The 15,247-nt window shown below is 41.9% G+C and overlaps 1 protein-coding gene across 1 annotated transcript; it reads right to left on the reverse strand.

The window, feature by feature from the left end:
* Nucleotides 1-6,131, reverse strand: LOC131243763 (protein FIZZY-RELATED 3). Its single transcript, XM_058243325.1, has 10 exons — nt 5,475-6,131; nt 4,171-4,293; nt 3,936-4,040; nt 2,868-3,047; nt 1,969-2,031; nt 1,678-1,872; nt 1,172-1,273; nt 933-995; nt 697-765; nt 1-276 (listed from the first exon to the last, which is right to left on the reverse strand). The coding sequence occupies exons 1-10, from the start codon at nt 5,922-5,924 to the stop codon at nt 223-225; spliced, it is 1,404 nt and encodes a 467-aa protein (XP_058099308.1). The 5' UTR covers nt 5,925-6,131; the 3' UTR covers nt 1-222.
* Between the last annotated feature and the right edge of the window lie 9,116 nt (nt 6,132-15,247).

Consider the following 15,247-nt stretch of genomic DNA (forward strand, 5'->3'; position numbering starts at 1 on the left):
TAGCTCATGAAATATGCTGGACAGTCTAGATAAACCAATGACTAGTGAAGTGTCTCAATACAACTAAGAGCAGTTTAACTTGTGTTGTTAGAGTACTATTACATCTCTCATCTAAGAACATTACATTTTGTGCAAACCATTATATGATCTTTCAGTAACTCCATTTACAAAAAATAATTAAAAGAATAAAACCTTATTTTCCATGAACAGTTCAAATCTCATTTATCGAATCTGCGTTCGCCCTAAAGACCAAACTCCAGTATCGCGAACCGGGGCCTGTATTAACACAACTTCATTAGATTCAGCATTTCAATGAGGGCAATTTGAGAACAAATCTAATGTGACAGGTGCGGTGCATATGGTAGGATGAATTAGCGAGTAGGTCCATCTGTTCAGGATAAGGATGGCTTTTTATTTTTATTTTTCAAATTTTTTTTTTTTTTTAAATCCCACTTATGGGTATTTTCACTGGCCTGAATTGGCCAGTGTTATAGGTTTGCTCCCCACAGACGTGAGTAGGAGTGTCAATAAGCCGGGACTCGGGCCTGAAAATCAGAATTTTGAATAGGGCCAGCCCGGAACAGTTCAAAATCTGGGCTGAGACCTACCCAGGCTCGGATTACCGAAGTGGATCACCACACAAACACTTACATGGATAACAGGAGTGTTGTTTTTTTTTTAAAAAAAAACACTTACTGGTGCTTTCGCAGAAGGGAAGATGTTCCAAAATCTCAGGGTCTCGTCCCCAGCTCCAGTCACAATCGTCTGCAAAAGAATTCGGGTTTTACGTTATTAGCAGTATGTTAGTACTGGCATGGCCCCTGAAGCCTAGTATCAGGCCAAGCCTAGCCAAAAAAGCTGGCTGGGACGGGAAGCCCAGCAGGCCAGCCCGGCATATTGAGGTATGGTAGAAGATGAGAAAAATACATTACCTGCCCATCAGGAGACATGGCAAGATAGAGTACTCGCAAGCTGTGACCAGTTAGAGTTGCTACCTGTTTCATCATGTTTTCATCTATGAATATATTATAAAAAAATCATCAAATACATTTCTCTCAATCTAAACACACCTCTGTTAAGATCCTGGGGCTCTGTTCTATTTACAAAACAAGCTTTGCAGAAAATCAAATAAAAAGCAGGAGAATTGAAGGATTACAGCTAAGAAGCATACCTTCCCAAGGGATGGATACTTCCATACCATGATTTGGTTCTGGGAATATCCATGTGTGCTGACGAGCTCATTCACATTCTTACACCATGCCAGATTGCATACCTGTCGAAATCCCGAGTGGTGAGAACCTCTCAAATTGCACATGTGCCATTGTGATACGTGCCAGATCAGTGTAATTTGTCATGGACCATGCATGTCTTATGGCCCAAAAATCATGTCTGTCTAGTCATCAAATGCTTATTGCTGGTCGATCCTTCTTTTACCATAAAATCAGGTCGGCTCAGTCATCAGATGGTTCCCACTTCGAGTATCTCTGAATGCATGATGGCCCACATGGTACCTGGAGCAGCCTGATTTTTAGACCATCAGGTATAACAGCGGGGCCCATCTGATGAATGGTCTGGATCTTGCACACATGCATAAAGCAAGATTCAACATCCTTCTACGGAAAATGATAGTGATTAGATATCAGTCATTGGAAAGTTTGGATGGAAAACAAACAGAACCTGACTTCCTGTATCCACATGATTCAACTTATTGCCATTTGAGGTATTCCAGAAGCGAATGCACCGATCTGCTGTCCCACCTCCAGACGCAAGAAGGCCTTGTTGGTGCGGCGACCAGGCAATGGCTTTCACGGCAGCTGTATGTTCTGTAAGTTTTAAGATTGGTTGCTGAGAGTGCTGATTCCAAACCAAGAGCTGGTTGCAATATAAGCACACACAAAAAATAAGCCCATATGTTTATGATAAAAATATGGTGGTCCACCGATAATCGAAAATTGAATATCAACAGACCTGATTATCATTTCCGCCGGATGCGAGTTCTCTGTCATCGTGTGACCATTTCAGCCCACAGACCTGTTTATGAGAATGAACCAAATAAGAAGAAGAAGAAAAGAGAGAATGAAAAACTTTATGACACTGTCCATTTTATTGTACTAATAATTGCAATTCAATTCAATAGAGCATCCAAACGAGAGAGAGAGAGAGAGAGAGAGAGAGAGAGAGAGAGAGAGAGAGAGAGAGAGAGAGAGAGAGAGAGAGAGAGAGAGAGAGTTTATGACACATGCATCATCCATGTATGTACATGTAAACTGCACATAGGTTTGTGGGTGTGTGTAGAGAGGTCTTGTAGCTTGATACATGTAGCATATATATGCAAGCCACACAGATAGATTCACATTGCATGTGTGTATGACAACATGATCATGTTGGAATTGTGGGCCATGTATGGTATAACTCCATCTGGCAATGAAATGATCGGTCACATGACCATTAGGGTAGGTCCAACACAATTGATGAGTGTACACAAATTTATGGACATAAAGTACTATAGACAACTTTGGATAGAGATGTATTGGAGAATGACTTGTCTCCTAGGACGTGTGGGATCGAGAAGTCATACGCAAGTGGAAGAGTTCACTTCACATAGCCACTCTACATTTTCTATAACGCATTTGGTCCCTAACTCCATACACTTGATACGGACGTCTCTTGTCCTATTTGAGAATGTATAGACGTAGGTGTAGAGGAGGCGAAAGACCGACCTGCAACCCTCTACAGCCAGCACAATGGCTGATCAAGGTATATAGTCTAAGTTCAATTGAATTCCCTAAGTTGATGCTAGTGTAGGATCCTGGCATCCGCTGTGGTTTTCCGACATATGATGCACAAAAGATCTTAAAAACACTTACCTCGGATTTGTGGCCAACAAACTTGCTAATGTAATCATCTGAGACACGAAGATCATGCTGAAGAATATTTCGATCTCGGCTTCCAGAAGACAGTATGCACGAACTCCATGCCAATACACCGGTTCTAGTCTGATGGCCGGCCAGGGTTCGGACCCGTTTGCAGCGAGTGCCATCCCAAATCTATCACATGATGAAAATGGCTAGTAATCCAATTGTGTTCGACTAAAATACTTGAAGAAATTCACTTGTATGTAACAAGACTAAGAATGCATGATTAGCTACACAGCTGTAGAAATGAGCCATTGTTTTATGCAGTTCCATTTTTTGTGTAAATCAATGGTTTTGATTATTTCAAATGCATCTTATTTATCATGAAAAAGTTCAATTTCATATTAAGAGTAGGAAAGAGATCACAATCATAACCTATATTAAGAATAGGAAAAAATCGTTTGAACCGACGATGGGGCCTTAGATAAGAATGATTGGTGAAATGGGTGTCGGCCCAAATTGCCAGGACAATGCTATGACAACAACAATGATCAGCAAATCAAGAACTATGGCTAAAATCTAAAGTCTGATTATGTATTGTGGAATTCTGTAAATTTCTCCATTATTGAAACTGATTTTGGATGAACTCTGTAAAAATTTAAGATTTTCTTATCACCATTTCCTTCGACATGTTTGCATGTGTTTTTAGTTAATTTCATGCTCTGAAATTTTAATGAATGCATTCCTCTGTGCTACAGAAGTCTACTTATGTGGCTAGTTATTGGAGTATACGATAGTTGAAATTTCACAACACGGCGTTTCGCCAAGTGCACAAGAGCCTCCGCACACCACCACATGTGCCCGACCTCCCGTGCCTATCAGGCGGGTCCCACTTCATAGATGAGAGGGCCTAAAAAATAGGCTATCAAAGGCGTGGGCCATCAGAATTCTTTAAACCATCTGTTGCTTTCATACATATGGTCTCCCATTGTGTGTGTGTGCATGTGTGCTTAAGCAAACCTCAATACAAAACCTCCTATTTTCCAACTAAAAACATGATGGGAGATCAGTTTAACTTACTTGAACATCGCCGAGACTTGTACCGATCGAAAGATATGAGCCTTCCCGAGTCCACTGGACCGCACATACGCTATCGCTGGGCCCCAAATCACACAGCTTTGTCACCTAAGCCCAAGAACATATGGTGATCACTAACCCATCTCACAACAACATAATCACAATCATGCTAACAAATAAAATCAATGGTCTAGAACTACAAGAAAACAGAGAGAGATCAACGGGTTATAGCTTTTACCTTGCTGGTTGATGCAGTCCATAGATATACACAAGTACCCAATCCGACAGCCAATACATTTTGTGACGACCAATCGACAAGGTTGAGATAGAAGTCATCTTGAAGCGAGGGAGCGTCCAGAACCTACAACCCATTTAGCCATCAGTAAACATCTATATAGTTCCTAAAGGTGGCAATGTGGCAAGTGTATGAGATCTGGGTCATTCATCAAGTAGGCCAGCTAAAAAAGGATGGTTAAGAGGAATTGATCAATGGTCCACATTCATGTGTTTGTGGCACACCTGGTGAGCTGACTGACTAGACAGTCTGGATCTCACACAAAAATGCCAATTGCATATGCAGGAGAGTGGCATTTGAGAACAATTGAGATTTTGTAACTCTAATTTTCTTTCCCACCCTTTTGGAATAGAACTATTTATCAGAGAACTCAAACATGCAGTTTACAACCAGATACTTCTTCTGAAATCCCAAATCAGCAGAGAAGAAGCTCAAAATCGTTCTCGTTTTCATTGGAATTATATGATCCTCTTGTCCCTTTTGGTGAAATGGGCCATGGATATGATGTGCCCTACCATGGTTCAAATCAGTCTCATTGTGGGGTCTGATCATCAAGTTGGAGTCGTGGGATATGCGCCGAGGCACTAAAATCAGGCCATTCTAATCATCAAGTGGGCCACAAATGTACGCCGGATATGGAAAATCTTGACATTTCTTTAGCCTTCATTGTTTGTTATATTCCCTTCATATACATTGATACACCATCATCTAACCGCTCGAGCTTTTAGGGAAAGTGATTGTTTGACATGTTATCAGAGACAAAGTTCATGTGTTTGAATCCTGAGAGAAGCAAATATGCCTCCCTAATATATTGGCCTATTTCAAGACCATCGTAAAAACAGGCCATTCTGTTATTTACCAAGGCTATAAAAATCAATAGGTTCTGATTATTCGGTGGGCTAGATGTGTTTGCCAGATATGGAAATTTTAGTCATTTTTTATTTTTTATTTTTCACATGGCCCCCAAATGAATGGCCCTGATCTCGCAAACACATGCCACATACAAGGATTCGAGAATCTTTTCCTCTCAATTAGCCTTATGATATCTCTTCTTAATCAGTAATCCCTCATTCCCCCAAATTAGCTTATCCATTTTTTTTCTTCTGAAATTTCTTCTTCTTTGCTTATACTAAAACCCTCTATTTTGCCTAAAAATGAAAACCCATATGTAAAATTATTATTATTATTTTTTTTTTAAAAGAAGAAGAAGAAGAAGGGAAAATGTAGTGCTTGGTTGGCTTTTGTACCTTATGAGGAGTCTTGGGCACCTTCCGAGGTGCCTTTGGAGGTGTCGACACCTCGCCGGACATGTTCCCATCATGGCCTGAAATCGACTGTGAGTAAGGTGAGCTCGGGGCTGAATGATCGGTCTTGAACCGGAAGATATTCTTGTTGGGGCTCATCGGCGATGCCTGGCCCGCCGGTGATCCGGGCACTGAGTCGACCCCGAAAAGCTCGCTCTTCAGCAACCGGGCGTAAGCCTCATTCCCCCCTTCTTTGGCAGGCGACGACTTCTCCAGCAACGCGAAGCACTGGAGCCTAGAAGATGAACGGCAGGGGATGAATCTATCGCTGTACGTTGTCTTTGACGGTGATGGCGATGTCTTTGGGAATGACGTTGAGAATGTATCGAGATGGAGCGCAGTTTCGGACATTCCGGCTGGGAGATTCAATCGACTTTTCCTCCTCTCCTCCATTGCTGGATTTTTCTTTAGAGATTTGGGTGGCTGGGATTTTATTTCCTTTTTTTGTTTTTTTTGGTGGTGGAATTTGGAGGATTGGAGGTGAGAAAAGAGGTCTGTAAATGGAAGAGTAGCTGGTTTTTAAACGTTGGTTTCTCTGGAAAGGGAAGGGGGATTGCAACGGTCGAATTGGGGAGCTCACGTGGTCCGGAGGTGTACAAGAGTTGGAAGCGGATTGCCTGGTGTACCTCACACCAGCTATATAGCTGCTGTATTGACGTCAGCAAGTTCTGTGAGTCTGATGATGAGGTATCTTTTATATCCAAACCGTCCATCCATTTGGAAAGCTGCTCTTAAGGCTTGAGACTAAAAATGAGACATATATAGATATCAAGTGGACCACACTGAAAAAACCAGTGGAGGATTGAACTTCTACCATTGAAACCATTTTTGTGGTCACAGAAGTTTTGGATCAATATGAATTTCTTTTTTTCCTCTTCTTTCAGGTATCTGTGACCTTATGAACAGATTGAATGTAAAATAAACGTTGTAGTGGGCCGTATAAATTGTTTAACAGTGAAAATCATTATCTCCGCTGCTATTTAAGGTATGGTCCAGATGATCTTCGGATATGATTCATCTTTTGGATAATGCTCTAAAATTATATCTGTACGGTGTAGATATAATAAATACATCACTATGGGCCATGCAACTTCGATCTCTTTTGAACCGTGTAACTACAGCAGCAATATAGGACACATAAGCTCGAGCGCATGCGACTTTTTAGGACTTGCATATCGCACGAGTCAATATAACACACGTGATTCTACCATCTTATCATTGGAAGTCATCCATGTTGTCCATATATTTTTAAAGATCATTTTAAGATATGAGACCAAACATGAGGTATATATCAATCTCAACTGGACCACATTACAAGAAACAGTGTTGAATGAGCATTGACCATTAAAAGTATTTTGGGGGCTATAAAAGTTTTGGATCAAGCTGATTTTCGTTTTTTCCCTTCATCTGCGCCTGTATCACCTAATCAACAGATTGGATGCCAAATAAACAGTATGGTAGGCCTTAGGAGGATTTTAATGGTGGATATCCAATAACTATTATTTTCATGTGGTGTGGTCCACCTGAGATTTATATCTTCCTTATTTTTAGGATCAAGAACTAAAATGATCTTTAAAAATGGATAAACGGAATGGATGAAACACATACATTATGGTGGGGCCCACAGAGCACTGACCACCAGCCATGGGGCTAGTGTCAGGGGGAGTAGCCAATCCTAGTGTACCACAAAAACCTTAACTGAGAGGAAAAAAAAATCATATTGATCCAAAACTTCTTTGACCAAAAAAAAGGTTTCAATGGTAGATGTCTAATCCCCCGCTGCTTTTTATAGTGCAGTTCACTTGATAGTTAGATCTACCATATTTTTAATCACAAACGTTAAGATTAGCTTGCCAATTGGATGGATACTTTGGATATAACACACACCCCCTGATCAAACCCATGTAACTTGATGATGTCAATACAGCAGCTATATAGCTGGATTGAGGTACACTAGCCAATCCGCTTCCCTTATCATTCGTTTCACTTTTTTCTTCCTTTGTCCAAATTAATATCTGTCCGGTGATTAGCTGGGTTAAAAGAAGTTGACCAACGGTATATATTCATTTTGGAAGTGTGGCCTACCTGATAAGTTACATGTCATGATTATTGAGAAATTAGATTTTCATAGATTGAAGTTTTTTATGAACGTTCCGGATTTCACATAAATTTCTCATGATAGCAAAATTTCCGAAATTCCCTTCTTCATCTCACGCGCGAGAGTACACAAATATTTGTTTCACAAGAACCCTGATAAGTGAAATTGCACGATTGCAGTTGATACTTGCAGCTCACACGTGCAAACTTAGCATGCTTCTGTGTGATCCAAGCCTTTCATTAGGAGTAACGTACGAAAATGCTATTTGTAAAATGAAACACGGATATTATGCTTGTAGCGTATGTTCCAGCTTTGCAAAGAAATGAACGGTTGAAAATAAATCTACCAATGGTCCTTGTTTATCATGCACTCATCATCATCTGATAACTAGAACTTTATTTTAAATTGAATTTTAGCAGTAAATACATGCATCACTAGAGGATTGGATCTCACACCAGTCTGTTGCACTTGCACGTGTGAACAGCGAGAATTAGAAAACTGCACTCGCGGGACTTCAATTCGCGTTACTCATTTAGTAATAAAGAGTTCGTTTGTCCTCCGTCACGAATCCATAGGGCGTGGCTTCCGTGGATCCGGGGATCCCTGACCGTCAGTTCCACCTTCATGCATGTTCCTTATATCCAGCCGTCCATCTGTTTTGAAAATTCATTTAAGGGCATTATGACAAAAATGAAGCAGTGTTAATCGACCATTAAAAAACATCTGGTGGGCCACAAAAGTTTTCAATCAAGCTGATATTTGCTAGGTCCTTTTGACCTTATCAACAGTTTGGATGTAAAATAAACATTCCGGTGGCCCCCTTCAAGTTTTTAATGGTGAAGATTTAATCACTACTGCTTCCCGTGGTGTGGTCCACTTAAGACTTGAATCTACTTCATTTTTTGGATAATGCCCTAAAATGAACTCTAAAAATAGATGGAAGGTGTGGACGTAAGGAACATGCATCACAGTGAGCCCCACAGTTTGTGATCTACCGACCTTGGTGATTCCGGAGATCGACCCAAACCACCACCGAATCCACAGTGTGCCGTGGGACCCACATGCTGAGTGGCCCAACAATCAATCTGGACCTCCCATGTTGTGGAATCTATGCTATACTGATCACTTGATGAAATTTATTCTGACTGAATGATTTTGACCATAACTATTTGAAGATGATCTAAAGCCATGAAAAGAGAATTTTCAATGGTTCACATTCAAATCTGAAAATCAAAGGATAGGATCATCATTAAACCTTGATTATGGGAGAGAAATATATTTGCTGTGGTAAAAAGAAAATGGACGGCTGAAATAACCGGAATATCTCTTCATGTGGACCCCAGACGGTGGTGAGACACGCTGGATGCTAACTCGCGGAAGAGGCAAGATGAATTTTTTTTAGCAAAGGGGTGTGCTGTTTAGGTGGGGAGCGTGGACTGGTGGCGTGCTCCAAGTAGCCGTTGGAGGGTGGAGCTGACAGTTTAAAATTTTGAGAAAAGGCGGGCATCCGATTCTCATCCACAGTTGCCAACGTGGCAAAGGGCGGTTCATCACGCTGCCCCACTGCAAGTGTCCTCTGCACAAAAGCAGGGGACGCGGATTAGCTACTGAAGTCGACAGTAGCAAGTAAAGTGACGTCATTATGTTATGTGGGCCCTACCATGATGTATGTGTTGTATACAAAATGGCCATCCATTTGGAGAGATCATTTTAGGGCATGATCTAAAGAATGTGCAGATCAAAAGCTCAAGTTAACCCACCGTAGGAAACAGTGGAGATTGAATGCCTGACATTAAAAACTTTTTAGGGTATTTGTGTTTTGCCCTTATTCTATGCCGGTGTTAACTTATAAACAGGTTGGACTCAAATAAAGATCATGATGGGCCTCAGAAGGTTTCAACGGTGGACATCACTGTCCTAACTGTTTTATGTGGTGGGGTTCACTTTAGTTATTCTTCTTTGGCTCATGAACTAAAATGAACTCTCCAAGTGGATGAATGGTGGGGATACAACACATACATTACAGTGGGGCTCAAAGAACGTGGTGACGTGACTTAAGTGGGCCCTACATGTGTGAAAAGGTGGGAAGCGGATTGCCTGTAATATGTGCACAGAGATATAACCCTGACTCAGGTCGTGTGGGGCTTACAAAATGTATATGACAAATCCACTCTGTTCATCTGTTTTGAAAGACGACACTAGGACATGGCTATAAAAATCAGGTAGATCCAAAACTCAAGTGGGTCACACCAAACGAAAAAGTGGGAATAGAAATGTGCATGCTTGAAACATCCATGATGCGGACCATGATGTTTATATGTCATCCAAACCCTTCATAGGGTTGCTACCACTCGGAGAAATTGTAGGTATGAATATCTGTTTTAATACACAACTTCTATCACTCCAGGCATTCAATCCCTATTGTTTCCATGTGTTATGGCACACATGAGTTTTGGATCCGACTGATTTTTATATTTTTGTCCCAATGTGGTCTTGCAAAACAGATGAATGGAATGAATTCATTACAAATGTTTCCCGTAGGCCATGGAAAAAGGAAACAAATTTTTTTTTTTACCATGATTTACATTTCTCTTTTCTATGGCCCACTAAAGTTTTGGATCAAGCTAAAAATTGGGCTTATAGAGTTTCAATGGGTGACGCATCACATGGACCGTTTGGATTCTGAGCCCATGACACGTGTGCAAAGGTTCACACGGGTGCTCGCATAACAAGGTGCGCATGTAAGCATTCCTCTCTCTCTACATATAATATGTTGATTATTTTAGTAATAGAATGAGATTTGTTGAACATGAAGTAGAGCTGTGCAGAAACCGACCCGATCCGATCTAAACCAAATGCCAGGATCGGGTCGAATCGAGTATACCTACTAAGATCCGATTGTACATCGAATCGAGTTCGGATTAGTGGCCAATCCAGACTGATCCAATCTGAATGGATCCGATCCGATTTGATTTGATCTAATCCACACAATGTTCATTCAACACTGTTTCCTGTAATGTTGTCTAGTTGAAATTAAGATATACCTCATTTTTTGTTTAATACCATAAAATAATCTAGAAAAATAGATGGACGGCATGGGTGAAATAAATACATCATGGTGGGGTCTACAGAGCACCGACCACTTGCCATTGGCTGGTAACAGGGGGAGTAGCCAATCCATCCTCCCATGCCTTAGTGTAACGTCCAGTCCAATCAAAACAGTGTCTTGAGGCGTCCACGTATGATTTGCCGCAGGACTGTTCGCTTAAACCGCTCATATATGGGGTACCACCAACAAATTAACCCAGATTAACCCATTAAGGTAGACTAGTCTGGTTATGATCGGACCGGGTGCGGACCATCAAGCCGGTTAACCTGTTTGTACTTGGCAACAACCTGTGCGGGTTGTGCAACGGCCAAAAAATGTCAGAAAAATTTAAAAATTGGGAATGCCATAGATTTCACTGGACTTGGGGTCCATTGCGGACCACAGACTCAGTAGATGCTTAGAAACCAATTATCTGCGTCGTCCTAATGGCACTTGCCGAGCGCAACTCGCCTTAACCTTGACCCAAGGGCTAAAACTTAAATCTGACACTTTTAAATGAAATTGAGATACTAGGTTTTGCAGCCGTCAGATCTCTTCTACATTTACGGTAAAGGCCTAAAATATTTTTCTACGCTCGTCCACAAAGTCTGGAATCCGATCGTGAAACGGTGACCATTGATATGCGGTAAAACTCCGCATTCGTTTGCCTTCAAACTTTGCACGGCACTTCATCGGGCTATGAAGCTCATATCCTATACATTTGGTGGCCAGGGGAGTATCAGAACCGCCCCAATAGCCAGAATGGACCTCACATGGCCATTTAAATATTTGAACCGTACGATAAAACTCCGCGTCCGTTTGTTTTCAAATTTTGCACAGCCCCTCATCGGGCCATGAGACACCTACACACCAAATTTAGTGGCCAATGGGATGACAGGGCTGCCCCAAAGCTAAAAAGGGCCCCCACAGGGCCATTGAAGGGAATTGTTGGAACTTAAGGCTAATTGGCCCAAACCTAGGAAATAAAGCCTTAAAGTTCTCTCTCACTCACTTCCACAAAAATCTCAACAACAAAAGAGAGAGGAGAGAGTAAGGAGAGAAGAGAGAGAAAGAAAGGTGTGAGAGAAGGAGGGAGAGAAGGTGGGTCATAGTGAAGTTGTGGCCCTAGGGAGTTCGAGCTTTACAACTCCTTACCTCTTCCTCAAGGAATCCTTCACCCACAACCGGAAAAGCCACTCTCCGCCGATTGGGTAGGTAAATCCCTCATATTTTTGAAAACCCCTTATATTGAGAGAGGATTTGCATGAAATCCTAACATGCAAATTCATTGCCTCAAGATTCCGGCCAATCAACCCCGAGTTCGACACTTCTAGGTTGTTTCCCAAGATCTCAACGATCCATAAGCGCGAACTATTATTCTTAGGTGGCCTAGCACCAATTTTAGTGTGAATTTAATGATTATGAATATTTGGGTGATGTATTTGAATAATCTAGATAGAACCTAGTCAAGACCTTATATGATGGATTCTCTCAAATGACATGAAATGATTATGTATTGTTGTTGTTCCTCACATGCTTGGGCATGAACTTGGTGATTGCATGATTCATCTCATACTTGGTTTTTGAATAATGTTTCCTTGTAAGCATGTATGATACGTTAACCCTTGTTGTATTTTTGTGCTATGAGATATATAATTCTTGGTCTCTTTGCTAACCCCACACAACACACATACACTTTCATTTCATAATATTGTTAGTATTTGCATTTATAGAAAAATTTGAAATTCTATGTTTGATGTATGAGTGCATGACATCACTTGTGTTAGATGATAAATCTTGAATTGTTGAAGTGTTATTGAATACCATCAAATTCCCAAGTTGGCTAGGGAACTGAGGTGAGAGAAGGTGGTCTCGTTGGTAGGACTATCCTGAGACTAAACCAGTGAATTTGGACGGGTGCAAATGGCGACCGTAATTGAACTACATGGGTCGCTTGTACTTGATGTTGCCCGTCACGTACTCACCTGAACTTGCACGGTTTAGTTCACTTACTGACTAACCATGTTCGTTAATCATATCTACTCACGCCTGTATGGAACCTAAAACACCCTTCAACCACTGAAGTCTATTGATAACCATTTGAAATCGATCCACTGACTCGAGAGCCGGGCATGGTAAAATGGGACACTGTATCCGAGCTGTCGTCCTACGCTGGGGTGACGAGCCTCCCTATAGTGATCGCAAGCGATCCCTCTTCTCAACACTCCCCATGTGCTTGAAATCAGGGATGGAGAATTCGATGGGATTAAGGATCGCGGGGTCCTGGTCTTGCACGTTGAGGGGCCTTGGCCTCGTAACTAGTTGAGGGTAATGATACGTGGGGTGTACCAGTTTCCCCAATTTGTTGGATGAACGGAATTAATTAAATATTTGGCTAACATTATTTATGCATCGCATTAGCTAGTATTGGGCAATTCGACAGTTGATGTCGCAATGAGGGAGTGTTGGTCATGCACGACCGTGAGATGAAGTCGCTCAAGGGAGTGTTGTTGCGAGGTCATGCATCATATCATAATACATGCATATACATTGACAAGACTAGTTAGAGATCGATGAATGTATGTCTTTCATTAAATTCATAATATAATTGATGTTTGTTGTAACTTAAGACTAATAACACCCACTGAGTTGATCACTCACTCTCACTCTTGGAGGGTGTTTTAAAACACAAACCAGACTCTTCAGTAGTTGCAGGTGACGCTGAGTGCGGACTCGGTTCAGGTCAAGCCAGTCGAGTTCGAATCAATGGCCAATTCGGACTGATCTGATCCGGGATCTGATCTTATTCGATCCATACAATGTTTATTCAACACTGTTTCCTGTAATGTTGTCCAGCTGAGATTGGGATATACCTAATTTTTGGTTTAATATCATAAAATGATCTAGAAAAATAGATAGACGACATGGATGAAATAAATACATCATGGTGGGGTCCACAGAGCATCGACCACCAACCATTGGCTTGTGGCAGGGGGAGTAGCCAATCCATCCTCTCATGCCTCAGCCCGTGGCTCGAGGTGCATCGAGCACTGAGCTCTGCCAGGCTGCCTAGTGCCCAAGAAAAGAACGAAAAGGAAAATGGTTCCACGTAGTCAAGCTGTGTGGGCCCCACCGTGATGTTTGTCTAACATCAACACCGTGCATTTGATGGGTCCCCTTTAAATTATGGGATATAAAAAAAATACCATAAAATGATCTAGAAAAATAGATGGACGGCATGGATGAAATAAATACATCATGGTGGGGTTCACAGAGCACCGACCACCAGCCATTGGCTAGTTGCAAGAGGAATAACCAATCTATCTCCTCTCAGATCATGGCTCAAGGCGCCCCGAGCACCGAGTTCTGACATAAGAAAAGAAAGAAGAGTAAGGAAGCGGATTGGCAAGTGTACCACGCACCAGGCTAGCTGGTGTATTGACATCAGCAAGTTCTGTAGGCCCCATCATGAGGTATGTGTTATATCCAAACCGCCCATCCATTTGGCGGGCTCGTCTTAAGACTTGAGCCAAAAAATAAGACAGATCTAAAGATTAAGTGGACCACACTGCAAAAAGCAGTGGGGGGTTGAACGTCTCCATTAAAACTCTTTTAGACGCTGAGTGCGGACTCGGTTCAGGTCAAGCCAGCAGTGTAACGGATTGCATCGAGTCAGAGGACCCGGACTCGGTCTCGGATCGGATTAAGTTCGGACTGTGCATTGAAAGTTTCAAATTGATTCAAGTTGGACCCAATCCAATCCAACTCGACTCAATGCCCACCTCTAGCCAGGAGCATACAAGAGAGCTGGTTGAGACGCCATGCATGCATCAAAGTGGGCATATCCTTCTATGCTCTAATCCATCCAATGGGTGGGCCTAACTATGTAAACACTCTTATTTAGGGATCCCAATATGATGGGCCAACCCTGCAGACATAAGCCATGGCTTGGCCTTGCTCAGGTTGAAAAGGCCTTGCCCTAGTCAAAGCTGGTAAAAAAACATATGTAAAATGATCAACGGTTTGAAATAGTCCAAATTAGTATTTTGTTTTTTCTTTTTTTCCTGGATGACTGCCGCAAGTCCCTACATAACACATAATTTGGATTGTTGAAACATTATCTAGATCTAACTAGTTTCACATGCATACTGTAAATGGGAATAGCTCACATGTCTTTAAACCACCCATTCTTATCAAATAGTGATGGCCACTTGACGGTTAGGACCGGCCCATGAGCTATGCATATTGCCCCTGACCTGGCCTCGACACCGAGCCTAGATTTCAAGCCAGGCCCAGCTCTCAGACCAAGTTTAGAAACCGAAGCCCTGAACTTACAGGGCCAGTCACCTGGCCCATTGCCACCCCTACTCTCTTTTGGCTCGGACCCAACTGGAATTTGGTCAGGCAGCCCTGTTTTTGAGAAAGCTATAACATTGCTGTGGATATTTTGGCCATAGTTGCAGCCCTCGAATGTGGAGAATAGGCATATGAAACTCCTCCCTTTCTTCTGCATGCACTGGTAATGGACTG

This window comes from Magnolia sinica, chromosome 4 (assembly GCF_029962835.1).
Source record: "Magnolia sinica isolate HGM2019 chromosome 4, MsV1, whole genome shotgun sequence".
Taxonomy (NCBI): Eukaryota; Viridiplantae; Streptophyta; class Magnoliopsida; order Magnoliales; family Magnoliaceae; genus Magnolia; species Magnolia sinica.

What these genes read in the sequence shown, in the direction of transcription:
- LOC131243763 (XM_058243325.1), bottom strand. Translation starts at nt 5,924, where the DNA reads ATGGAGGAGAGGAGGAAAAGTCGATTGAATCTCCCAGCCGGAATGTCC. An exon ending in CAAGTCTCGGCGATGTTCAA is followed by an intron (nt 3,048 to 3,935) that starts GTAAGTTAAACT and finishes ATCATGTGATAG; the next exon opens with ATTTGGGATGGCACTCGCTG. An exon ending in AGTATCCATCCCTTGGGAAG is followed by an intron (nt 996 to 1,171) that starts GTATGCTTCTTA and finishes ATGATGAAACAG; the next exon opens with GTAGCAACTCTAACTGGTCA.